Raw genomic sequence first — 25,681 nt, 5'->3', positions numbered from 1 at the left:
GCCAATGAACTCTGCCCAGCTAGCTGAGTATGACGCAGGCAGCTATCAGCAGACAACTCCCACCGGCCAGCACACTCGGGGTACAATGCTCTTTGTGAGTGGCTGGGGCAGTTCCCAATGGAGTCCATGCTCTATAGGGCGCCCAGAATGTTGATGGCAAATAGTGACTAAACAAACAGCAGCAGAAGGAACACAAGGAGCCAGGTAACAATGACTCATTTGTAGCTTTATTTAATAATTGGTACAAAGTGCCCCTCAGCCAGAGCCTCCCGGTCCCATTCCCTACCTGAGCGGAGCAGAATATGAAAGCTCTGAGGAGCCAGTTCCCTACCAGTCAGAACTGGGAAGCAGCGGAAAGAGGATGCGTTACCTTGACTTTATCAAAAGACCTGCAGTGACCTGACAGCTTATCCCTCATCTCAGTGAAGAGTTCCCATGCTGTGTGACTGGGTCATTAATTTGCCTGCTATCCTCTGTGATTCACCACATACAAAAAGAGCAACAGACTTGTGAATTCAATGAAGACAGAATCTGCAGGGTGACATTCCCTAGCCATTGGTTAGCCACAAGCTCCAGGCCTGGGAATACAGGCCATCTCTGACTGGAGTCAGATTCACTGGCATTTTTGCAGCAACAACTGAATTGGGATACCCTGCTCTAGCAATCCAGCTGGGCCGTGTGGCAGTGCTAAGTGGATGCTGGCACAGCAGGAACAGCAAGCTCCCCCACGGCTCATTTCTGGATCCCAGGCCTGCAGCTGGGCACTGCTGCCCACTTCACAACGTACTGAGTGTTAGAGTTTTCTAAAAGTCACAGCAAAGAGTCCAGTTATGAGGACACGTGACCACATGTTATAAACGATCCCGTCTGCATCCGGCCCTCCTGCTAACTGCTCTGGAGGGTCCCTGTGGGTCGACAAAGCCACGGTCACAGCTGTCCAACAGTGTAATCCCTTGTACTCTGCTTAATAGTGCATTTTAATTAGTGAGAATTAACTCATTAAATTCCTTTGCCCTTTCAAGAGGTTCAGGTAAGAGATGGCTCTGCTCATTCTGAACACACGAGACCAAGACAATAGTTATGACTGTCCCATCCCCCCAGGAGTGCTTTGAACCCCACCAGCCCGAGGAGTGCAAGGACGCTTTGCCGTGCTCAGCGCTCTGTGTGGAATAAGACTCGCCTCCCATGCCTGGAGTTTTGCACCATTGTGGGCTCGCTTCCTCTCACCCCCCAAATGCCCTAAGAACTGCACCACAAAAGTCCTAATGTCCTTTAGCAGAAGCACGACTAGGAAGCAATTCTAACCTCACAAAGCCACAGACATCAGATTTAAATTAAAGAGGGAAACAATGGCTGTTGTTGGATCGATACACAGCACAGAAAGCACAGAAAGGAGGGGGCACGAGCATGTATAGCAACTGGATTCACTGGGCCTGTGGAATGTTAATGACTTTTAAAGTGGTTCTGTTCCCAGAGACATACAAAAAGGACCAAAGTAGCACCAAGCACAGACTATCAAGGAGGCAGCGGCTTGGATGCGCATGCACAGGTTAGAGAAAACTCTCGTTTTTGCTAGATGAAATGCTAGAGATTCTGGGTGGGGTCTGTGGGGAGGATGAAGTTGTCTGGATCCAGAAAGTTTCCTCTTAGCAGGATACTTCCATGGTTTGCGGTGTGTCCTGGACATCAGCTGCTTCTGGGGGACCAGCAGTCCCCTCCCCTTGGTTGCTGATGTGCGACTGGCTGGGGGCACTCTCTCCAGAGCCCACACTGGAGGAGGAGTGGGTACGGGAGCGGATCAGTCTAGTCATACTAGCTGTTGGCACTGCAGGAAAGAAAGAGGATTGTCAAAAGGAGCAAGGTCACGGAGGTAGTGAACTACAGCTGATACCACTGGGCTCGCTTGTGCCAGCACCCCACAGGGTAAGCGTGAAAAAAGCTATACACAGGATCAGAACAGTTACTCTCAGCTCCCCAGGATGCAGGCCTTTATGCATCAAAAGCAGGTGCTTTATGGCCTGATTTCAAAAGGTCTGAGGTGGGCGACTGCAAATTGCATAACTGGCCATTTGCAAATGTAGCCATGGCAACTTGTAAATTAGGTAATGATTGGTCATGAGACCTTTTGAAAATGAGTCCTTTGCTCCAGATAACCAGAGAGCTGCAAACCATGCAACAATCACCAAAACACAAATGAGAGGTGAAAACACACAGTGCACACAATGTACAATGGAGTGGGCCAGGATCCAGAGCACCAGCAAGACATGCTGTAAGCAGCCAGAGCAATGCACCCGAAAGAAGACAGTGATTCAGCTCAGTACACAGCCTTGGTCGTGCTAGGTGTGGGTTTGCAGGTACCTGACTCAGTGCTCAGGTGGCTGAGCTGCACATAAGGGACTGGAAACAACGTGAGACAGGGAAGAGATGAACACAAGAGAGCAAGTTAATTCTCCCGTCAGCCTGGAACGCACCATGCTGCTGGAGCGAATCCCAGCACACCAGGTCTGCAGCCAGCGCTCCTGGGCTCTGGGCTCTGGACTCACACCCCACACTGATAATCTCTTAGGAGCTTCCCCTTGGAGAGGAAATAGCCCCAGAAGTTCCCGCATATGTTACTCTGCTCTCTGCCCATTAGAAAGAAAGGAAATCAGATTCCCTTGAAGATCACAGGAAAAGACATGTCCTTAGTGGCTCCACTGGGCTTTCAGAACAGCAGGGCCCCTTACGAGAGACTGTGTTTAGTATTTACAGCCCAGTCTCCCCCGCCCCAAGATGGGGGCCCTGGGATCAGAATGTTGTCCCCTGAACTGACCGTCATGGTCTCTGCAGCTGTGCCCATGAGCACAGAGTGTCCCCTCCATGACAGTGTCTGAGATGGGGACGACAGCTAGAAAGCACAGGCTGCCCTGGACAAGGGGCAGGAGGCAAGTAGGAAGGAGCCTTTCCTTCCACTTGGGAGGCCCCTGCTCCTTAACCTGGGGCAAGTGGGCCTGTGTGCTGCTGGTAGTGACTTCTGCCCTGGCCTATGTCCATTCTCTGGTAGCAGGGCCCTCGCTCGGGTCTATGCTGGGCCACAACCTGGATCCCATCAAACATGATGTCACTCAGACAGGCACACTCCCACTGGCATGCCACACCCTGCCTGAAGGAGCCCCGACCCTCTGATGCCTGATGACAGCATTGCCAGCTCAGCCATCAGGGAAGCAAGGGTCACACTCAGGCCCTGGGAACTCTGCTTAGTCCACGTAAGATCGGGGGGTACCTCTGACAGCACAGCATGTTGACATCTCTGTTTGCTGGTGGCTACTCAGCCAACAACCTTCTCTCTAGCGGGCCAGTTTTACCTGCCAAGCAAGTGCCACGTAGGATAAGACCTGTCTTCCCACGTCCATATCCATGGGACCACAGCTGGCTCTGAAGAGCTGTGGGCCCAGCCTAAGTCTTTGGCTTACTGGAGATGACAATGACTCTTCCGGGGCCCTGGCAGCTGTCGGCATGTTAATGCTGGCTCCTTGGCCTCAGTGGTGACTTGACCAACGAGATGGGAAGAGCCACGGCTGCCATCCTGAGATCTCTGTCATCCCCCACCCAACCATGCTCAATGGCTGACCAGCTGTGGACAAAGCTGCCCTCCCATCACATGGCTGGGCACACACCCTGCCCTGCCACAAAGATGCTCCGGTTTAGCAGCCAGTTCTGTGGTGTCAGTGGCTACAGCAACTGTGGCTTGAGCACCTGCCTTTACAGCTCACGCGCTTGTCTCAGTAAGTGCTGCTACGGCAGTGCCACAGCCAGCATGACCAATCCCCAGCACTGACACCCAGAGAGCTGGGCCTCTGCACTGGAGACATGCCCAGTTTAGGCAGGTAAAAGGCTCTTCTCCTGGACTGTTCACTGGGGGAAGGGAAGATAACCCCAGCCCATGCCCCCACCTCAGACAAAGGTGAGGGTACGTGGCTGGCTGTGCCATGGGACGCTGCCTATCATAGACACACAGGCAAAGCCGATTCCCAGGACAGGCCCATCGCCCCCCACACCAGCCCCACTGGGCAAGGGAAGCTGTGTTTGCCACTTACTGTAGCCCATTCCCTGCACAAAGTACTTGAAGGCTTCTGTCAGCTTCCCAGGCTGAGGAGACAAAACATGAGGTGTTAACATGTGCAGAGCTGGGGCCAGGCTGTGGAAAACACGAGCCAGAGAACAGAGACAAATTCTTACCTGAACCACTTGGGGCAGCCCTCCACAGTCTGCCATCTGCAAAAAAGAAAGAGGGGCTTTGAAGAGTCCCTTCCCCATGCCATCTGGCCAAGCCAGGGGCTGGGCTAACACTGCCAGCCCCGCTGGGGCCCATTCAATCCTTACTGACCAAAAAGCAGATGCTGCCCCCTCACTTTTAACACAGAGCCATGGCCTATGGTGACTGCAGGTTCCAGCATGCAGCACTTCACCGTGACTGTCTCCACTTGGCTCAATGAGCATGGCCCGCTAGTCTTCACAGGCTGCACATCTCCATTAACAAGGGGTGTCTGGGCCATATTCTAGGAGTCACAGAGCAACTCCTTCACTAGCCATGTGCCAAGGCCCTTCCTGCCAGTGGAGGGATAGACTCCCTGACCCTAATATCCAGGCCCTTTCTGCCTCCTAGAGAGAAGGGCAGTCTGCTCAGCTGAGAAGTCCCCTGGTGATGGGTGGAGTTGGCAGGGACTTGCAGTTGGTCTAAAGGTGGTGCAAGCAACTCCTGTGCCACCCCAGCTGACCCTGGCATAGGAGGCAAACTAGAGGCATGCAGAGCACATGGCTGGGACATCTCTGCACTCTAGTTCTCAGCTGGCAGGTGCTCCCTTGGGGACTGTTTTCCAGTCAGTGTAAGCTCAAGCAGTTCTGAGGCTGCTCTAAGTTTTGCCAAGGACAGAGCGGTGTGGTGCAGTGCAGAGACTGCGGGAACCTGGCAGCCTGCCTCCTCTCCTGTGCTGAGTGGCTCAGGAGAGCATCTGGCCCAGATTGTCTCTCTAGACACCTCCGTGAAAGCCAGATGCATTGAAGGAGATCAATGCACAGAGCTGGGCTCTCAGCAGATGCAGTATCCCTAAGGCAGCCTGTGGCAGGCCCCTGGAGCTGCTGGGTACCTTCAGGAGCGTAGTGTTGATGGGGTCCAGACGTGAGTTACATTCAACCTAAAAACAAAAAGGGGAAAATCAAATGGCGTCACATGCCCACACGCGTCAGATCTGGAGCATGGGGCAGGTGCTTTCATCGGGGTTGCTGCTCCTCAAGAGACAGCAGCCACCCACAGCGACAGGAGCATCAGGGGACCAGGCTGCCACCAGCAAAGTCCCGGCATGGGAGGTGGTGATCAGACGGCGGACGGACGGAATGTAGAGCAGCAGGGGCGCGAGTATCTTCTCGCAGTAAGAATGAAACCCTCCTAGTGCTAAAGACTGACCCAGAACTGCTCTCCTGCATCACTCTGCCATGAGCAAAAAGCTCCAGCGCTCTGGAGACGGGGCTGCGGTTGGGACGGGAAGTGACCAAGAGACCACATGAGCTGTGGTTTGCACGCTGAAACATTCAGAACCTCACCCAACCAAGAGCCTGTGCTACAGCAGCCACAGCTAGTGGGAGGCACCATAGCATGGAGGAGAAACCCTGATCCGGACCCCTGGCCACCCAGGAGACCTGTACAGAGAGTGGTACGTAGGCCAGCTGAGCCCAGGAGAGCTGGTGAAGTGAGGCCAGGCCAGGGCAGACTATTACGCAGTATGGTGATGGATGATGCGTCTCAATATTACTGTGCTGTCCAGGAGCCGGGAATCAGGCTGTTTTGTGCTATGTCACATGAACGGAGGCTGAGGCCTGGGAGAGCCCATTGCCACCTCCCCCTGCTGCCAGCTGGGAATGACTGGAGTCCTCGGGGACTCATTACCCTCTGATCCCACTGAGAGTTACCAAAAGAAACTACAGCATTTGCTCAAGAAACTCCCTGAAAAAGCACAAGAACAAATCCGCACAGACACACCCCTAGAACCCTGACCTGGGTATTCTATCTGCTACCCAAGATCCATAAACCTGGAAATCCTGGACGCCCCATCATCTCAGGCATTGGCACCCTGACAGCAGGATTGTCTGGCTATGTAGACTCCCTCCTCAGGCTCTACGTTACCAGCACTCCCAGCTATCTTCGAGACACCACTGACTTCCTGAGGAAACTACAGTCCATTGGTGATCTTCCTAAAAACACCATCCTAGCCACTATGGATGTAGAAGCCCTCTACACCAACATTCCACACAAAGATGGACTACAAGCCGTCAGGAACAGTATCCCCGATAATGTCACGGCTAACCTGGTGGCTGAACTTTGTGACTTTGTCCTCACCCATAACTATTTCACATTTGGGGACAATGTATACCTTCAAGTCAGCGGCACTGCGATGGGTACCCACATGGCCCCACAGTATGCCAACATTTTTATGGCTGACTTAGAACAACGCTTCCTCAGCTCTCGTCTCCTAATGCCCCTACTCTACTTGCGCTACATTGATGACATCTTCATCATCTGGATCCATGGAAAAGAAGCCCTTGAGGAATTCCACCATGATTTCAACAATTTCCATCCCACCATCAACCTCAGCCTGGACCAGTCCACGCAAGAGATCCACTTCCTGGACACTACGGTGCTAATAAGCGATGGTCACATAAACACCACCCTATATCGGAAACCTACTGACCGCTATTCCTACCTACAGGCCTCTAGCTTTCATCCAGATCACACCACACGATCCATTGTCTACAGCCACGCTCTGTGATACAACCGCATTTACTCCAACCCCTCAGACAGAGACAAACACCTACAAGATCTCTATCATGCATTCCTACAGCTACAATACCCACCTGCTGAAGTGAAGAAACAGATTGACAGAGCCAGAAGAGTACCCAGAAGTCACCTACTCCAGGACAGGCCCAACAAAGAAAATAACAGAACGCCACTAGCCATCACCTTCAGCCCCCAACTAAAACCTCTCCAACGCATCATCAAGGATCTACAACCTATCCTGAAGGACGACCCATCACTCTCACAGATCTTGGGAGACAGGCCAGTCCTTGCTTACAGACAGCCCCCCAATCTGAAGCAAATACTCACCAGCAACCACACACCACACAACAGAACCACCAACCCAGGAACCTATCCTTGCAAGAAAGCCCGTTGCCAACTCTGTCCACATATCTATTCAGGGGACACCATCATAGGGCCTAATCACATCAGCCACACTATCAGAGGCTCGTTCACCTGCGCATCTACCAATGTGATATATGCCATCATGTGCCAGCAATGCCCTCTGCCATGTACATTGGTCAAACTGGACAGTCTCTACGTAAAAGAATGAATGGACACAAATCAGACGTCAAGAATTATAACATTCAAAAACCAGTTGGAGAACACTTCAATCTCTCTGGTCACTTGATTATAGACCTAAGAGTGGCTATCCTTCAACAAAAAAGCTTCAAAAACAGACTCCAACGAGAGACTGCTGAATTGGAATTAATTTGCAAACTGGATACAATTAACTTAGGCTTGAATAGAGACTGGGAATGGATGAGTCATTACACAAAGTAAAACTATTTCCCCATGTTATTTCTCCCCCCCCCACCCCACCCCCCACTGTTCCTCAGATATTCTTGTTAACTGCTGGAAATAGCCTACCTTGCTTGTCACCATGAAAGGTTTTCCTCCTTCCCCCCCCTGCTGCTGGTGATGGCTTATCTTAAGTAATCACTCTCCTTTCAGTGTGTATGGTAAACCCATTGTTTCAGGTTCTCTGTGTGTGTATATCAATCTCCCCTCTGCTTTTTCCACCAAATGCATCCGATGAAGTGAGCTGTAGCTCACGAAAGCTTATGCTCTAATAAATTTGTTAGTCTCTAAGGTGCCACAAGTACTCCTTTTCTTTTTGCGAATACAGACTAACACGGCTGCTACTCTGAAACTTGGGGACACTATCACTGTTGCAAAATCAAACCCTGTGCACGACCTGGACTCTTGGGGAAGAGAGCAGGGACCCACGGCGGTGTGAACTTAGCGCCATATAGCAGCCCTACAGATCTACATTAAGGGCTTGTTGCAAGATACAGGTCACTGAAACTGCCATGGCCGTAGCTGAGTGAGCCCTGAGATGCTCAGGAACAAGGGCTTTAGTTAATACACCCGTAACTTCTCAGCTGAAACTCCCTTTAGATCTGTCCCTAAGGAGGCTGTTAGAGCTCCTGAAATGCTCAGGAGTTTTCTCTAGTTTTCCAGGCGCGCCCCCCCTTACCATTCATGGAATGTATCGCGCCCCCTCCTGTCGCACCCCATTACCACCCTTCTGCGCTGCTGCTGGTGGCGGCACTGCCTTCAGAGCTGGGCGGCTGGAGAGCAGTGGCTGCTGGCCGGGGCATTCATGTTTGCGGCGTGGGTGGACTATTTTTCTTAATCCCACTCCCGCCCAGCAATACCCACTCTATTTTTATCCTGCTCCCCCATGGGATCCCAGTTTCTTCATGACCCCCCCCACCGACCAGAGAATCTTTTGAGCCCCCGCAGAGGGGTGCACTCCCTGGTTTGCACACCACTGCTCTAAGTAATAGTTGACCGCTCTTTCAACTTTCAGGGCATGCAGCCTGGTTTCTTCCTTTGGGAAACACAAGCAGCGCTACTGACTAATATAAATAAAAGACAAGCCCTTTTTGTGAGACATTTTGGGTGAGTCCTGAATACTAGCCGGTCCATGAGACAGTAGGTGGGGTGGGGGGTTGCTAATTGCTCATTGGGACTAAGAAGAGCATCCAGTGCAAAAGAGAACTTGTATACGTACCACAGCTTCAACGGCAGGCGAGCTGTCACCAACCACTAATAAGGCAGGGCACCTGGGCAAAAGCCAGCAGAGAAGTACATTAATTGCAGTGCGTCTGGGTGACCTTTAATCTATTCATAGCTTTCATGGATCCAGCTTAGTTCTATTCTCCTCTAGCCTCTCAAAAACCTTTGTTAGTTTAGAGCATGGCTTGGGACCCCCATTGGTGCTGGGGGAGGCGGGGAGCGGTGTGGGATCCAGGACCCCTGCTGCTGGGGGGCAGCAGTGCATGGCCTGGGACCCCTGCTACTGCTCGGGGATGCAGGGGGGCTGGCAGGCTCCCTACCTGGCTCCAGAGGGTTCCCAGAAGTGGCTGGCGTGTCCCTGCAGCCCCTAGATAGAAACGCAGCCTGGGGAGCTCTGCGCACTGCCCCCACCCCGAGCGCCCACTCTGCAGCTCCCAGTGGCCAGGAACTGCGACCAATGGGAGCTGCGGGGGCGGTACCTGCAGACAGAGGCAGTGCATGGAGCTTCCTGGCTGCGCCTCCACCTAGGAGCCGGACATGCTGGCTGCTTCCGGGGAGCCCCCCTGAGCTAAGCGCTGCCCAGAACCCTCACCTGCTCCTGTACCCCAACCCCCTCCCACACCAAAGCTCCAGCTGCTGGGGGTGGGGTCACAGCCTTACTTATGACTGAGTATTCAAAAATTTAAAAAAATAACATTAGTAAACTTAAAGTTAGCCTAGGTCTTAGATTTTGCTAGAACCCAGAAGTGAGGCAATTTTCAAATCTCAAAAAATCAAGAGAGAAAAGTACATTAAGAAATCTCCTAAAGGAGCTACTTAGAACTGCTTAGAACCCAGTAACAGAACATTACCTCTGCTCCTTAAGTAAGTGCTGTGAGCTTGGGGAGGGGACACTGTCATCCATGTGCAACAAAAAGGTATTTCCTTCTTAAGGGGCTCCTTAACCCTGGAGCCATGATGTGCCCCCACCACACCGCACTCTAGATTAATATTTCTGCATCCTGAGCCAGTGCTGCTGAATTTTTCTCAGCATTCAGGCTCTTGGGTCTCTTGCCGAGAAGCAGCAGCCTCTCTGCTGAACTAACTCTGCAGTTTGAAACGGGTGCACAGATCGATCCACAGCAACTTACTTGAATGTTTTTGTTGTGTTTTCACCGATGCCCAGAACTGGCCTCTCAATTTCCAGGTCTCTGCGGCTGGAAGACAAAGGAGAACAACTCTCCATCAGACTAACCCAGGTAATCCAGATGTGGTGGGTGCCAATGAGATCCTGTGGATTCCGTCTGGAGAGAGGGCCATGGAACGAGAGGACTCAGCCTCCCCAAAGGAGGCCAGAATACAAAGTGACAAAGGTCACGCACAGAGGAATCTGTGAGCCTCGTCTGAAAATGCAGCACGATGTCCCACACCACATGCAGGTGCTGCTCAGAGGAGCAGCAATAAGTCAGGAAACAGGGCCTGGTCTCTGAGCTTCAGAAACAACCTGGGCCTGACCCACAGAGGTGGTGGTGGCTCACTCAGCAGAGCACCGGTTTTCACTTACAGGTCAAAACCTGAGAGGATATGAGGGGAAACAACAGGTGGATGTGAGCCCTTTTTCCAGGCGTAGAGTGCTCCTGAGCCTCCATGTCTGAATACAGAGCACTCTGCGGGGCTTAGCTTGTTTCTGAAGTGCCCCGGAGGGCAGAAAGGCTGATCTGGGCAGAAAGGCTGATCTGGGGATAAAAGCTGAGGAGGCTCGATTTGTAATAGAAAATCATTAGTTTCAAGAGTCCAGGGCCGTGAGCTGAAGTCAAGGAAGGGTTGGGCTCTGTAGGGAGCTTCACACAGAGTAGCTCATTGTGGAAGAAACTCACTGAAGAGTATTAGGAGACACTAGGAAAGATTTGAGGGCACCATTGGAGCTGAACTATTCATCCCCCATGGATTCCTCCCTTGGTCCCTGGTGTTACATTTGCTGCAATATTGTTTGTACCCAGTGATGCACAAGGCGTGAGGGTAACTCTGAGATCGGACTTCTACGCACTGGCAGAATAGAGTCCTGTACCTGTTATACGAGGCAAGAAACATCTGAAGGTTCTCTTGGTTAATGTCCTGTGCAATATGGAGTCTGTAAGTCTGGATCAGGTCCAGATTAGCCTGCAGTTCTTCCTGCACATGTGGGGAGAGGAGTTTAGAAAAAGACATCGATCAACCTCGTTGTTACTATTATACATTTAAAAATGCAATTTGAGAAATGAACTTGACTGAATGTGCAACAAATTACTGAGCTGGGTTCAGATAAGCAATTCATTCCGCTGATAAAGCAAACGGTAAAAATCCCAAACCACACTCAGGACTGATTTACACTACAAGTTTTGCTGATAGAACTAGGTCCATTAGGGGTATGATCTTTTACCAACATGATTATATTGGTAATCAGTGACAGTCTGTGTCGAAGGGGCGTGGAAGGTATCATATGTGAACTGGTCACACGGTGGTGATTAATATCCTCGTGAAATGTCTGCATTAAGACCAGACGAGGAATTACTAAGCCTCACTAATATTATGCTTTCAAGTCTGTGGGAGAGAACAAAGGGAGAGAACAGGATTTCTCCCAGCTAGGAGGGAAGGCTGTGTCCTGTGTAATTTAGGCATGGTGGAATCAAAACAATTGCAGCCCCATTCACATACGAATCAGCAGGGGGATGGGAAGCCCACAGGAATGGAAGAACAGTGAGAGGTCATCCCGAGTCTGGGGACAAAACAGGGAGTTTGGGAAGATATAAGGAGAGAGGAGAAGCCATCACTGGACAGGCACAAGGGCCAGAGCTCTTGCAAGCTGGGACAGATGGGTCCTTCGCCAAGGAAGCTGAAGTCTCCGGGAACTGAATATAAGTGGAAAGCCTATTTAGGCAAAGCTCTTTTGCCTAGGAAGACAAGGGGAAGCATCACTTTGTACTTCTGTGGAAGGTCCTGACTGAGAGAAAGCCAGCCATGGCTGGAAAGAGAGACTGGTAAGAAATTACCTAGAACCAGTCAGCATCTAGAAAGAATCATTATTTCCAAGACCCATGGATCTGTTTTTCCCCCTTCTGCAACAACTAGTTTGGGAATGGCTCAGCAGGATGCGGCCCTGCTGCCCGAGGTCGGGGGGGGGGGGGAAAGAGCCTTGAGGGCAGCCCAGGGCTGCTGTCCCTGAGGTCAAAAGGAAAAGCTTGACGGGGGAGCAGGGCAGGTTAGTGCCTTGATATGTGGCTGGACACATTGTCCCACTGTCCTCCCAACTCTCATAGCAAGCAAAATGTCTCCAGACTGAACACAAAGGAACCTGCTGGTTCCTTCTTATCAGCTGTGTTGGGCAAATCTGGAGGACAGTCAGGGCAAACACGCACCAGGTGCCCACTGCACTAGTTTCCATGGACAGACCAGCAGCACAGGGTCTGCAGGGACTGGGAAAAGCTTAATTGTTGGGCCAACAAAATGTCTGACCCTGTGTGGATTTGACAAGCCCAGGAAAGGCAGGAAAGCCCTGTTTGCAGGCTCACTTGCCACTCACACCCTCTGTTCATAGCAGCTGGGCACATCTGTAACTTCACCAACTGAACCTGTTTCTGAGACACTCATTTAAATTCCTCAGACCTCTTAACCAGTGGGGGAATTCAGGGCAGGATTCAAAGCTAAGTAGCAGTGATAGCAAAAGACAACAGAGGAACAGCTGCTAAGTGGTGACACTTGGAGCAGAAGGATTGCACACAAAAGGCTCTGTTGGAACACACTGGCCTGGAAAACCCGTTTACTATAAAATAACGAGTTTGTTTGTAAAGAACTCACCCAGATTACTACATTTTTAAAAAAACACTGCACATGGCCATGCAAGAGATGGGCTCAAACATTTCCTGAGTTCTGCCCAAATTCAGAGCTGCTCCCTAAATAAGTTCCCAAGAAATATAAGAGTTTATGGTGACGAGTGTGGACAGCTTCCTTTGTTGCTGGCTTTTCTCCAGAAGCCAGCGGAGACCTGCTCTGCACTGGGACCACAGAGGAAAGGGAGCTGTGAGGAAAGAGCCTTTAAGACCTGAGTTTGCACTGGTGGCCTATTATAAAGCTGCTGCTTCTCAGAGAGCTTCTAAATGCCTGGATGGCATCATAGCTGTGAGACTGGCATCCGCATATGCCACACGACCCTACCATTCCTTTCCTAGGTGCAGGCAGGGGACAGGGTTGTTTAGGAAATCAGCTCTTCAGCAGGAGAGAGTGGAATTCGTTCACATTTTACTGCCTTGCCTGACACTGAGAATGGAGTGAGTGGGCAGGGCAGGTAAGGTAATAGAATCTGCATGAATGTCATTAAAGGTGCAAAGTCCTGGCTGCAGGGTTGCCCAGCAGAAAACCTGGCACCACCTGTGGCAACCCTTGTTTGGCTCAGAGAGATCTCAAGATCTGAAGGACAGCTGAGTACAAAGTATAAGGCCTACACCTTGCCTAGTATCATCAGCTCTGCAGTCTGCAGGTTACTTACATGACCAAAATGGTGAGCCAAGACAATGTCCACTATGTTGGTCGTCCAGCCTGAAAACTGAAAAGTAACAAGAACATCTCATGCAAATTCCTATGAGAAACTTAGCAACAAATGACTGAAAAACTGTAAAGGCCAAACTAGCTTTAGGTACAGGGAGTGAGCCCCTAGAGTTTCGGAAGGGCTTGGCTCCTGCCATAGAAGCATACAGAACACAGCTCCCTAGAGTTCACCAGCACATCCGAGAGAAACGTGCCAACCCCCTGGCCACGCTAGGGCCTTGAGTGCTGTACTGACTCTGAGCTAACTGGTGATACCCAACATCACTTGCAGTATTCCAGGGTCTCCCTGTCATGCATGACCAATCCCAGCCCTGCTTCGTTTGAGAACCCAGCCTGCGGGGCCTAGCTCTGTAACTTGTACAGTATGGTCTGCAGCACTCATGCACAGAGAGAGAGAAGAGTCTCACCTTGGCTGCTGCCCAATCCATCCAGCCTTTTGCACATGGATCAACATTGATAAGCACAAGCCCCTCCACCAGGTCGGGGTGATTCAGCTGCAAGGAGAGAAACACAGCACACTCAGTGTGAGGGGCCCCAGGGGACCAGGAGGCACAATGGTTGGGGAACTCCCTGAGAGAGTCAGAGACAACAAAATAAGAGGAGAACCTGTAACTGAAACCCTGATTGGATAATTGCTAGCAACACTTCTCACAGAGCAAGGGCAGCAGCCTCACCCCATCCTACGGAAGCAAGAAAATCGAAGTGACTGCCAGGGTCACATGTAGGGAGTCCATAACAAAGAAGGAAGACATTTCCAGTGCTACACCTTAACCATAGCCACACCCAGCCTCCTGTAAATTGCCCATGGCACGGGACACGTTGTCAGCATCCAGAATTCTCAGCAGGGACTGTTTGGGGAATATAGTTACATCTAGAGTCTTCTCAGTTTTAATCCGCTGATGGAAGGAAAGAAGCTGCCTCGAGAAAGGCATGGGGAACTCAGATATTGCGTTTACATCGCCCACACAGCTCTGCCACCGCACCTGCCCACGGGGAAGAGACCAAGACACGTTAAAACCACTTGAGATGTCCATTTTCTGGGCAGCTGGACACTGTCTAATACCATGACCATGCTAGAACCTGAACCCAGACTGCTTACTGTGGGAAGCGAGAGCATCCATGGCTGCACTTGGAGACCCACAATGACAGCTTTCAGTCTGGATTTCCTATCCGCCTTGGATTACTGGACTGAGCACAGGAAAGCCGTTTATGGGGCTCTAAGTCTGAACTGCAGATTTTAGAAATGGTCTAGCTATGAACGCTGAGATGAGATTCAGTACAGTGTGACCACGGAGCATCTACTTGTCTCCTCTCCTACATGTGCAAGGGGCCAATCCCCAACCCCACTGACCTCTCCAGCATCTAATGGCAATTAACTGACTGTAATGGCATCCCTACGCCAGGCACTCCCCCGGAGTCTGGCAAGGCTGTAGAGCAACACTGGCTCTGTTTAACCCCTCAGGTACCCTAAGCAGCTTTCATTTGGATGTCTCCTGAAATCCCAGCTTCTCTGCCTATACCCTGCAAAGAGGCAGTATGGTTAGTGGGGGCAGGGTGGAAAAAAAAAACTACTTACTGCAAACCTGCTGAGGATGTGAGCACCAGCTCCAACTCCAATCCCAATGATGCTTTTCAGGCTGAAATACAGACGCAACAGAGTCAGAAGAGACACTTTAAACTCAAGCCCTGGGTACTCCCACCTCATCCAGACCTCAGACCAGCTCGCCTGGATCAAAGGCTTTTTCTCTTTTGGGCCCTGCAGTCACACAGCAGCATGCGGTGGAACGTGTCACTCCATGCCAAGGCTGTTTGGGCTGGGCAAGTGCCTGGGACATCCATTGTCCATTGCATGCAGCACAAGCAGAGCCCCGCAGAAGCACAGGTGGAGCTGCTGGAATGGCAGCCTGGCCTCTTGCAATAATCTGACAGGATTCAGCCTGGGCCTCTCTGCACACTCACCTCAGGTGGGTTAGAACAGCAGACAGCATTTCAGCCAATTCATCCATACTAGGATAGTGGTACCTGAAACCCAAAGGAGAGGCTGGAATCAGCGAGCCTCCAAACACTGACCACAAGAGGTGACACAGACACCATCCTTCCGATGGCATTCCAATAGGCAGGAGCGTTCGAACGGCATGGGCTCAGGTAACTACGGTGCAGTGACACTGCAGCATGGCATATTACGGATCCCGCCCCGTAAGCTGTGTTCACAGAGATCGGTCCAGCATAGATCCCATGCTGGAGAATGGAAGAATGAACTGAGCAACTCCAGCTATATATTAGTTTGGGGCGGCTGGGATCATGTGGTAAATCAGAAAGCTCCCAGCAGCATTGCTTCCAGCACTGGCTCTTAGCAATGCAAGTGCCTCCTCGGCTCCAGGGGACAGAGACCCTGCTAGCTGGAGTGATCCCTCCCCAGCTTCCCCTCCCCCTACCGCCAGGGCTGACCATTTGGGAGCCCCATTTGGATTAAATAGCATCTTGATATGAGCAGGCCCTGAGCACACCTGGAATCTGAGAAGGGGCTTCTGAGAGTTCTTACCCAGTCGGGAAAGGGGGAGCTCCCTCCTGCTGGCCTGGCGCATCCACATGGCACACAGCAAAGTGCTGGGTAATCTCCTGCATGTCTTCAAAGTTAAAGAAAGCATTGAAACAGGATTTGTCTGCAAGAGAAATGCCCAGTGAGCCTTGGACCCTGCCCAAATACTGCTACAACTTATGCTTGGAACAGCAGTGCCACCTGCCTGCACTGACCCAAACAGGTTGCTCTGGAAACCCCATTGCTGCTGTGCACTGTTTAGACACCCGAAGTCTGGTGGTGCATGGTGTGACCAGGGGTCTGTTAAAGTCTATGTGACAGCAATCTAGGGAGTGTTTGGTGTTGGGAGAGCAGAGGGAGGGGGTGGGGCAGAAACAATCGCAAGCTACCCTCACTGCCCAGCCAATCAGCCAGTCACTGCATTGCACAGCTCACACAGACGCAGTCTATAGTAAGAGGACACAGGACTGAGGAGCACTGGGGTTTGCAGCCAGACCAAGAGATCCTAGTTACTCATGTACACAGGTGCTGGGCTTTTCCTAAGAGCAGTTATGTGAGGGGCCTGGGAAGCTCCTGGGGGTAAAACCTTTTGGAAGAGGGGCTGGGGTGATGAGGACCTATAATAGCAGTGCCTGCCTTAGAGCGGTTCTCAGCACCATGCCACGTCTGCCGCTAACTATTCTGCCCGGCCTCTCCGTAAAGGAGGGGGCGGCACGTGGGAAGGCCTCGGGCAGGCAGCTCCATCAGTCAGTGCTCAACTCAGCTGGGCCTTCGACTGAACTGCTGGCCGCTCTGCATCCTCACTGAGACTCCCCCCACCGGGGCCTTCAAGGCCTGCAGAGATAGGGTGACCAGATAGCAACTGTGAAAAAACGGGACAGGGGGTGGGGGGGGGTAACAGGCACCTATATAAGAAAAAGTCCCAAAAAATGGGACTGTCCCTATAAAAACGGGACATCTGGTCACCCTATGCAGAGAGCTACACTCCAGACAAAGGCCTTGTCGCGTGCTCTGTCCCCATCTCAGCTCCAGGCCAGCTTGATTTCTGTGCTCTCTGCATCAGGGGACCAGGTGGCTCCCAGGGACCACTAAGACTCTTGAGTCTTGCCTTAAAACTGGCCCTTTAGAGCCAATACAGGCTGATGGGGGAGTGCGAGTCAGTCCTTGGAGCTAGACGACTTACGGTTGAGGCCAATGTCGTGGTAAGTGAGGATGACAGGTCTCTTCCCCTTTGGGGTGCCCCGCATGGTGACATGGACAACTCCAAAAGCTGTCTCGATGTCATGCTCCTGCAGAGAGAAGACAACAGTCTCACTACAGGGACGACACAGCCAGGGGCAGAGGGAGGAGAGGGGCACCCAGGGCAGGAGTCCTGGTATGTTTCATATCTACTCCTGTTCCCACAGGGACCACTAACACTGGGGAAGCCACATGAACTCTCAGCTCCTCAGAGTCACAGCCCTACCCCCATGACTGCCCAGGGCGAGGCATCCCACAGTACTTCCCACTCCATCTCGCTCACTGCTCTGCAGAGCCAGTGCTGGCCACAGCTACCAGGCAGTTATTACACTTCACTGGTGCACAGCTGGGATGATGGTTTGAGACCAGGCTGTCTGCAACATTAAGGTCTCCTTTCAGTCACTTTAGCAGGGTCTTTCTGGTCACATGCTGGTACAAGGTTAGAAATTAACAGAACACAGCTTCTCCTCAGACGTTTTCACAGGGGAACCCACACAACAGAGAGACTGTTGCATGGGCACATTCACAATAGCATTGTGCCTGCTGGCCAAACAGCATTCCTGTGGTAACGGCACCCCCAGCCTCGGCGCAGCGACCCCAGGGAGTGGGTATGTCGCTCTGATTCCTCCGAGGATTTAACATTGGAAATGCAAGCAGCCTGCACACCTCACACCACAGCCTGTGGGATTCCCCAGCTCTCTCCCTGCAGTTCTAGTGGCACATCCCCCGGCGTGGACATGGTTACACTATTATAAAGGTGTTTATTACCCATATAGCTATTCCTGAACAGGAAGGGGAATAAAGGATGTTTATACTGGTCTAACTTCATCTATGTTAAGGCTTCCACCAGTATAACTAGCTCACCCACCCAGCACAGTTACTCTGGTACAAAATGTGCACAAAGTAGGCCTCAGGCTCGCACTAGATGAGAGGAAATGGCACGGTGACCAAAGCCATTCTCAAACTGAACAGCCAGAGAGAACGGGCAACAAGCCTAATTGTTGGAGACCAAAAGCAAGAGGTTGTTTTAGAAACAGAGTGATTTGTAGACAAGGCAGAGGATCACTTACAGGATTTACCACAGTCAGACTGAGGAGCTGGTGATAAGCACGTTCAAACTCTACTACATATCAGAGCCGAGATCTCTAATGCAGAAGAGTATGTCCATCCCAGAACCTGAGTTGCCTTCCTCCCCACAGGGGGCATAGCCCTTCATATGCTTTGCTGTGTTCACAGATAATCAAACCTGCCTCTGTCCACGTCCCCTGGATCCCTGATGGCTGAGCCTGCTGGCTTCCTGGCATCAAAGCCAAGGTGCCTAAAAGCATCTGAATGCAACTGCCCCAACAGCCAGTACAGCACCATCCTTCCAGACTGCGGCTCAACTGCAGGCGTTCCTGGCGGAGTTTAAAGTCCATTTGCAGGACAGCCGGCCAAGGTTTTCCCTCCGAAACACAGAAAAAGGGAAGACTCTAGTCTACCAATTACCAGCCTCCCTGCCTATCTAGTCTCATCTATTCAAGTCATCCACCTGCTTTTATATCTGCCATACTGCAGTACCCAAGAGCCAGTCAGTTAGGCCTTGGCTACAGTACTCCGAACTCGGTCCTGTCCAATGTCTTAACCACAGGACTGCAGCAATATGTTAAATAATAACATAAATGAAATGCAATAAAATCAGCTGAATGCAATGGGAAGGGTGCAAGATCAAAGAGACAAACCGCATGGTATTCCAGAAGTGAGACACTCTACCAGAACACTTGGCCACCCTGCACAGCTAGGGAACGTTTGGGATGCATGGAGGAGAGAGCAGCGTACACAGATTGCCGTGCTACGTGTGTGCAACACGGCCACATTCCTGCTCTGCAGGGATTGCAGGCATGCAGTTTGTGCACCCATTTAACAACAGTTCCAAGGCCTGCTCTACACACACTGCACCAGCTTAACAAAGGTGTTGTGCTGCACCAATTTAATCAAACCAGTGCAACTTCCTGCAGCCTGTCTGCACAGTGGTTAAACTGGGTTTGCATTGGTTGAGCTTGCAGCATGGGCAAGCTGAACCAATGAAGAGCACTTATCACAAAGCGGCACTTAATGGAATCGGTTCATGCCACACCTGCAGTTACACTGGCGTAACTGTGTGCAGACCAAGCCTTTGAACACGGGCGAAGTCACAGAGGGGTTGGCTCCCCAGTCTGACCTCTAACCTTTTTCCTGATGTAGGAAAGCCCTAAGGAGAGAGGGTTTGCCTGCTTGTAGAACCCCAAACAGTCCACATTTAAAACACATTTTTAATTGGCTTTGGGTGGAAGCATAAGCATGGAAAATCTCAGCCTCAGAGTAATTTCCTAGAAAGTTCTGTGCAACTGGAATAGGGGGATTAGAATGGGAGTGGAATTCAGCTTCGTTTCCCTCTCAGCATTGCTAATGTGTCCATCGCTAAGGATATGATTTAGTCACAGAGATCATGGCAGCCACGGATTCCACGACTTTACCCCACCTCTGTGACTCCTTCGGCTTCAGCTATCAGCGGCTGCCGCCAGGGTCGGAACTAGGGCTGTGCGCCCCTGCCCTGTGGCTGGGGCCTAGACTGTGTGCGCTCGCCCTCCCTCCATGGCTGCAATCGGGACTATGTGCCCCTGCCCCATGGCTGGGGCTGAAGCCGGGACCGTGCACTCTCCCACAACACGGCTTCGGTCGGGGCCGTGCATCCCCACCCGTGGCTGGGGCTGGAGCTGTGTGCCCCGCCCCACGGCTTCAGCCAGGGCTTTGTGCCCCCTCACCCCCACCCTGTGGAGGTGTTCATGCTATCAGTCCCCCCTCCCACCCCAGCCCTACCCTCTGGCTATTTTTAGTACAAGTCATGGGCAGGTCACAGGCTCCTGTGAATTTTGTTTATTGCCCGTGACCTGTCTGTGACTTGTACTAAAACTAACAAAATCTTCACTTTACCCATCATACAGAAACAAAGTTTACAGTGGCATGGTAGAGGTGAGGAATGTAACCCTGGATACAACCATATATTCAAAAGACAGCCATCAGAAACCAGACTTCCAGAATGGCCATCACCCCTCATGAAAATATACAACCCACCTCTGATGCAGCCTTACCACAACATTATCGGTGTGCACATGAACACAATTTAGATTACACTGTAATCTTCCTTAGATGGCAAACAGAGACCATCAGTTACAGGCTGTACAGTACCTAGAACAATGTGGCCTTGGCCCCACGGTGCTATCACAATACCAGTTAATCATCACAATCTCACACATACTTCAGCCTCACACAACACCCATAACAGGAGCAGAGGGATAAACATGCTGACATTTTCTCCCTGGGTCTTGTTTGTTCTTGCGAAGTGCCTAGATATTTGAGCAGGATGCATGAGAGAGAGACAGAGAAAATTCCGCAGCTGTTCCGTGGAGGGGCTGGAGCAACACTCAGTGCTCAGCGGGCCCCGAGCTGCAGAGACATCCACACACTGCCCAGAGAACCAGCCCTTGGTGGCTTAAATCGGAGTGCTTTGCAGCTGTCTTCAACTCACTAATGCAGAGACGGTGCCCCTGGAGCTGGCAGAGCTCAGCATGCAGCGCTCCGTTTTGAACGACATGGCAGGACTGCCTGGGTCACACCTGAAGGACGGCATCTTGGGGCTTGTTCCTGTGGCCACATCTCCATGTTAGTGATGGAGGCAGCCACAGGACACTGTACAGAACCCCCTGGCCTCCACCCAGCCAGTCCTGAATTACAGCTGTCTAAACTGGGCACACCACAACTAATAACCCATCAAAACAAAGCTAATGCACAGTTTAGTTTTAAAAGTGTCTGAATTTTTTTTAAAGAGTGAATTTGGATGTGACCCTGAAATCGTGGCCAAATGTGGTATAGGTAAAAAGAGATCAAAGTCCTGGGCAATGAACAGCAAATGGTGCCACCTCCCTCCCTGATTGCTGGAGGTTGGCCAGCTTGCTGACACTCCTTCTGGAAACCCAGCACCTGAGCTCTCCACTTCTGACCGCTGTCGGTAAGTACCTCGATGATCAGATGCAAGGCCATCCCCAGCCAGCCCTGGAGTGAGTGATTACAATTCTCTCCTGTTCCAGGTGGGAACATGCTGCTGCTCCCATGTACTAGGTAAAGGAGAAAAAAACAAAGCACAACAAAGCCGCCGTGCACATTACGGCCCAAACAATCCCCAGCTTGCTCCACACGTTCTCAAAGGCAACCAGGGCTCACTACGGAACCCACAGCTTTGTCACACTTCAAGGCAGGATCCTTAAAATTAGGCTCCAGTGCTCCAAGGTGTAAATTGATATTCTGCCCAATTTCTGCAAAGGAGCAGCCTAGCACTGGGTAGGGTGGCCAATTTTGGTTGGACGTATTCCTGGAGGTTTTATTCCTGGCCCGAGGACTGAGATGGGTGCCTCCTGTTACTCCTGTCCCGCTTCCTATTATAATCCTGCCTGAGAGGAGCAGAGTAGAAGTGTAGGGTGGGCTGAGGTTTGAACAGTTTCCTTTGGGGGGCCAGCGTGTGAATCCCCAGGGATTTAAGGGTTGCCCGCGAGTCCTTAAGGCTATGGAGCCTAGAGTCTATCTGCTCTGAAGAGAGTCCCGAACAGTCAAAGGGTAGGTCCTGGATAGTATTCTGGACCTCATGCGGGAGCCCCGAGAGCTGAAGACAGAAGCTGCATCTTATGGTGGTAGCCATCGTGTGTGAGTGGCCAAATCTGCCGAGTCCAACATGCCTGTAGGCAGGTCCTTGTGATCACCTTGCGCTCCTCCATGAGTGCCCAGAACTCGGAGCAGGGGTTCTCCGAAAGCAATTAATGGATCTTGGACAAGGTGTTCCAGGAATTGTAGCAACAACAGCTGAGGACCGCCTGCTGGTTTGATATGCAAAGCTGGAGCCTCCGTGGTGGTGTACACCTTCTGACCAAAGACATCCAGCTTTTTAACTTCCTGGGACTTGAGGGGGGTCAGTCCCAACTGTCCCTGCCGTTCCTTGTGGTTAGCCACCTTCACCACCACAGTACCCAGCTGCGGGTGGGTATATAGGAGTTCATACTCTTTAGACAGCACAAAGTACTTGCATTCTATCCCTTTAGCCATGCGGGGAATAGAGGCGGGTGTTTGCCACAACACCTTAGTTCTGGATTGTCTTAATGAGGGGCAGAGCCAATCTCGAAGGTTCTTCAGAGGCCAGAATGTCCTACATGGGATCGGTCTTTTCTGAGATCACCTCTGCCTGCATATTCAGGTTCTGGGTCACCATTCTGAGCAGGTCTTGATACCCTCCTGGTGTCCACAGCAGGCAGTGTGGTGGAGGGGAGGATGAGGATGATGCCCTCTGGGGCACTGGGTCTTCTTGATCCTTTAGCTCACGGGGATCCCTGTGTGGCTACCCCTTGAGTGGTGCTGGGGACAGCACTGGTTCCCGATATCATGCCAGTCTCTGTACTGGTGCCAGTGCTGGGCCCTGCATCAGTGCCGGCGCTAACCTGGGTGTCTGTTTCTTGTCCATGCAAAGGCTCCCGGGTCACCGAGGTGGCAGAGGGAGGGATCTACACCTCCGAAGCCACTGACAGGGACCTGGAGCCCAGGCCCTGGGCTTGTGTCCAAAAGGGCCATTGGGCTGGCCCCTGCCACTGTGGAGGCCAGGACACCATAGGCAATGGCTACCCTTCGTCCTGTCCTGAGCGGTGTCGGGATCAGTGCTGGGATCAGTACTGGTCCCTCCTAGAGGCATAGGAGTCTGCCGCCACAAAGCAGCCTGATACCGGTGACCAGGGCAGTGCGGGCCAAGACAGTGCCAGGGAACAGTGCCGTGGCGATGGTGATTGGTGCCACATCAATGTAGGTTTGCTCCTGGAGGACACGGTGCCTCTTTGTAGGGCCAGCGCGCGAGCCGGTGTTGGAGTGGTGGACTGCACCGTCATCACGATCAGGTCCCTGGCCACTTCAAATGGATCTGGCATGGACCGGGGGGAGGAGGAGAGGGTTTATATCCTCCTCCAGGTCCTCCCACACCAGGAAGTCCACCAGGACCGTACTCGACAGACCTCCCCGCAAGGCTGGAGTCAACAGTGCTGGTATAGGCAGGGCCGAGGTCGGGTGTCCCAACATGTGACGCACCCCACAGGTGCCTGCTTGCTCCGTTACTTTAGTGGGGGAACTCTCCCTGTCCGCTCCCCTTTTCTTGTGTGGCACTGGCGAATGGGAACGGTGCCTGGTGTTTGCAGTAGAGGAGGTCTTCAGCGTCAGGGAATGGCGGTGCCGACAGTCCTTAGCGGAGTCTTTTCTCGGCGCCGAACCCTCCCCCACCAAGACCGGCGTGCTGCGCACCAAACTGCCAGGCTTGGGTCGGCTAGAGGTGGAGGTTTGACTGCATCAGGAAGAGTTTTAGCCAAAAGTCCAGTTCCTTTTTGGTTCTGGGCTTGAAGCCTTGGCAGATTTTACATTTGTCTGACTAGTATGCCTCTCCCTGGCACTTCAGACAGGAGTCATGTGGGTCTCCCTTTGGCATAGGCTTCAGCTTGAAACCCTGAGACTAAGGCATGACCTGATCTCTGAGACAGGAATGAAATGTTAGTGGGAACGAAATGGTCACTGGCGGTAAGAAGGAACTGAAGAAGCAGTGGTTCAGCAGGGACCTATATACACCGCCATGAATGCGCCACTCCAGGGGCCTCCACAGCCGACCCAATGGGTACCACTAAGGGGAAAACCTTCTGACGACTGTGCACGTGGCGCGCACACACACCTACTTGGAATCAACATGAGTAATCACTCAAGGAAGAATAAGGGGGTTCCAGGGTGTCACAGTGGAATACTAGGAGAGGCTAGTTATAGTGACATAACATACGGCAGCGTCTACACTGACACTTTGACGCATAAACTTCGCCACAAAAAGCTTTATGCCTCTCATTGAGGTGGTTTTGTTTTGTAGGCAAAACAGGAGAGTTTTGACAACAAAAGTAGCTTTGTGTGTGAACACCTCCCCTGTTTTGTCGGCAAACGCTCCCTTTTGCCGACAAAACCGTGTAGTGTAGACAAGGCCTGAGACTGTTGGAACTTGTGGTGAGAGAGACCTTTGTTTTGAATTCACTTAGCTTGTTAAGTTAGGTATTAGTTGTGTTTTACCTTTTATTTCCTTGTAACCAATTCTGACTTTTATGCCTCACTACTTGAAATCACTTAAAATCTATCTTTCTCTAATTAATACATTTGTTTTATTGTTTTATCTAAACCAGCATGTTTGGATTGAAATGTTTGGGAAACTTCATCTGGGATAACAGGATTTGTGCATATCATTTTCTATTAATGAAATGACTGACTATCTATGAGCCTGTATTGTCCAGGAGAGTGCTGGGTAGTATAAGAGACAGCTCTGGGGGGAAAGTCTGGGACTGGGAGCAATTTACATGCTGGAGGCTATTTGGGAGCAGACCAGGAGTGGTTGCTCTTGTGGCAAAGCAATGTAAAAGGCACCACCGGTTGGAGAATTGAGGGGATACAGCCATCCATCAGTCCAGATTGTACCTGGGTAATGTCACAGCCATCTTTATTAAAAACGCAGCAAACACATTTACTAGAGAAGGGTGAAGTGTTTTCTTCTGCATAAAGTAAAAGTTACTTTAATCCCACTCAGTGCTATTTTAGCTCTATGGGCCACATAACACTGTAGGCCTAGGATCTGATCAACCCCCTCCCCCCGATATTAAACCAGCCTTGGGTGAATCTCAGGGAGTTCATCATTAAAATAATAAAGAAAAAGAATGCTCTGCTGCTGATAAAGCACCTCTCCCCCGTTCCCCCGGAAAGTCCCTAACAAAAGTTATGACCACCACGGTTGTAAAGTAAAGACACCTAGGTTCTGGGAAATTTTAGGAAGGATCTAAACAGAGACTCAACAAATAGTATAATAATCTCTAAGCAGAGCTTTTATGCTGATCATCTGCTTGAACAAACAAAAAAATCACAAATGTGTTACAATTTAAATATAAAAAATAAAATGTAAAAGACTTAAGCAGGCAGGAGGACATGTAGGTGCCAGTGTGTAATTGGTTCAAATTTTTGTTAATTAGAGATGTGGGATAATGTGATAGGTTTAATCATTTTTTTGAAAGTAGTTAGTTTTACCTATATAATGCAAATAAAAAAAAAGCTCTTTGGGAACCATTCCAGGACTGTAATTCAACATCAAGCTGCTGGAATTCTTACCCCTCTGCAAGACAGTGATGTGCAGAGGCATCATTGGGAACCCCCGAGTGGATCCTGACTGGCCATCGGGTGAAGTTTGTCTGAACATTGGGAGTGATGAGCATAAGAGATTTGTTTGGCATAGGTGTTCTTTGTATACTGCTAACAAGTAGATGTTTAGAGCACAGCTGTGTAAGGCTCTTTCACTGGGAAAAGGTTCCACAGACCGGGTCACGCCTTGAGCCCTTGGTAGGGTATAGGCGGGATGCCCTAGATTACGTGGGTAA

The 25,681-nt window shown here is 51.2% G+C and overlaps 1 protein-coding gene across 6 annotated transcripts in view; it reads right to left on the bottom strand.

Annotated features, from left to right (window-relative positions):
• Positions 1-205: 205 nt before the first annotated feature.
• Positions 206-25,681, bottom strand: part of NDRG3 (NDRG family member 3) — a 126,320-nt gene continuing 100,844 nt past the window's right edge. For 2 of the 6 annotated variants that reach the window (XM_038369726.2, XM_038369727.2), the window contains 14 exons: positions 17,137-17,242; positions 15,957-16,077; positions 15,374-15,436; positions 14,991-15,051; positions 13,822-13,908; positions 13,356-13,412; positions 10,902-11,005; positions 9,985-10,050; positions 8,850-8,901; positions 5,127-5,174; positions 4,219-4,254; positions 4,077-4,128; positions 2,359-2,397; positions 206-1,825 (listed from right to left, as the gene is read on the bottom strand). In XM_038369726.2, the coding sequence (XP_038225654.1) occupies positions 1,647-1,825; positions 2,359-2,397; positions 4,077-4,128; positions 4,219-4,254; positions 5,127-5,174; positions 8,850-8,901; positions 9,985-10,050; positions 10,902-11,005; positions 13,356-13,412; positions 13,822-13,908; positions 14,991-15,051; positions 15,374-15,436; positions 15,957-16,077; positions 17,137-17,242 (1,071 nt within the window). In that variant the 3' untranslated portion in view covers positions 206-1,646. Of the gene's footprint in view, positions 1,826-2,358; positions 2,398-4,076; positions 4,255-5,126; positions 5,175-8,849; positions 8,902-9,984; positions 10,051-10,901; positions 11,006-13,355; positions 13,413-13,821; positions 13,909-14,990; positions 15,052-15,373; positions 15,437-15,956; positions 16,078-17,136; positions 17,243-25,681 lie in introns of all 6 variants that reach the window. The other 4 variants (XM_038369728.2, XM_038369729.2, XM_043495681.1 and 1 more) reach the window with 2 other exon arrangements.

The sequence above is a fragment of the Dermochelys coriacea genome, chromosome 13, assembly GCF_009764565.3.
Source record: "Dermochelys coriacea isolate rDerCor1 chromosome 13, rDerCor1.pri.v4, whole genome shotgun sequence".
NCBI lineage: Eukaryota > Metazoa > Chordata > Testudines > Dermochelyidae > Dermochelys > Dermochelys coriacea.
The sequence above is the reverse complement of the archived record's forward strand: the minus strand, read 5'-3'. Positions and strand labels throughout refer to the sequence as shown.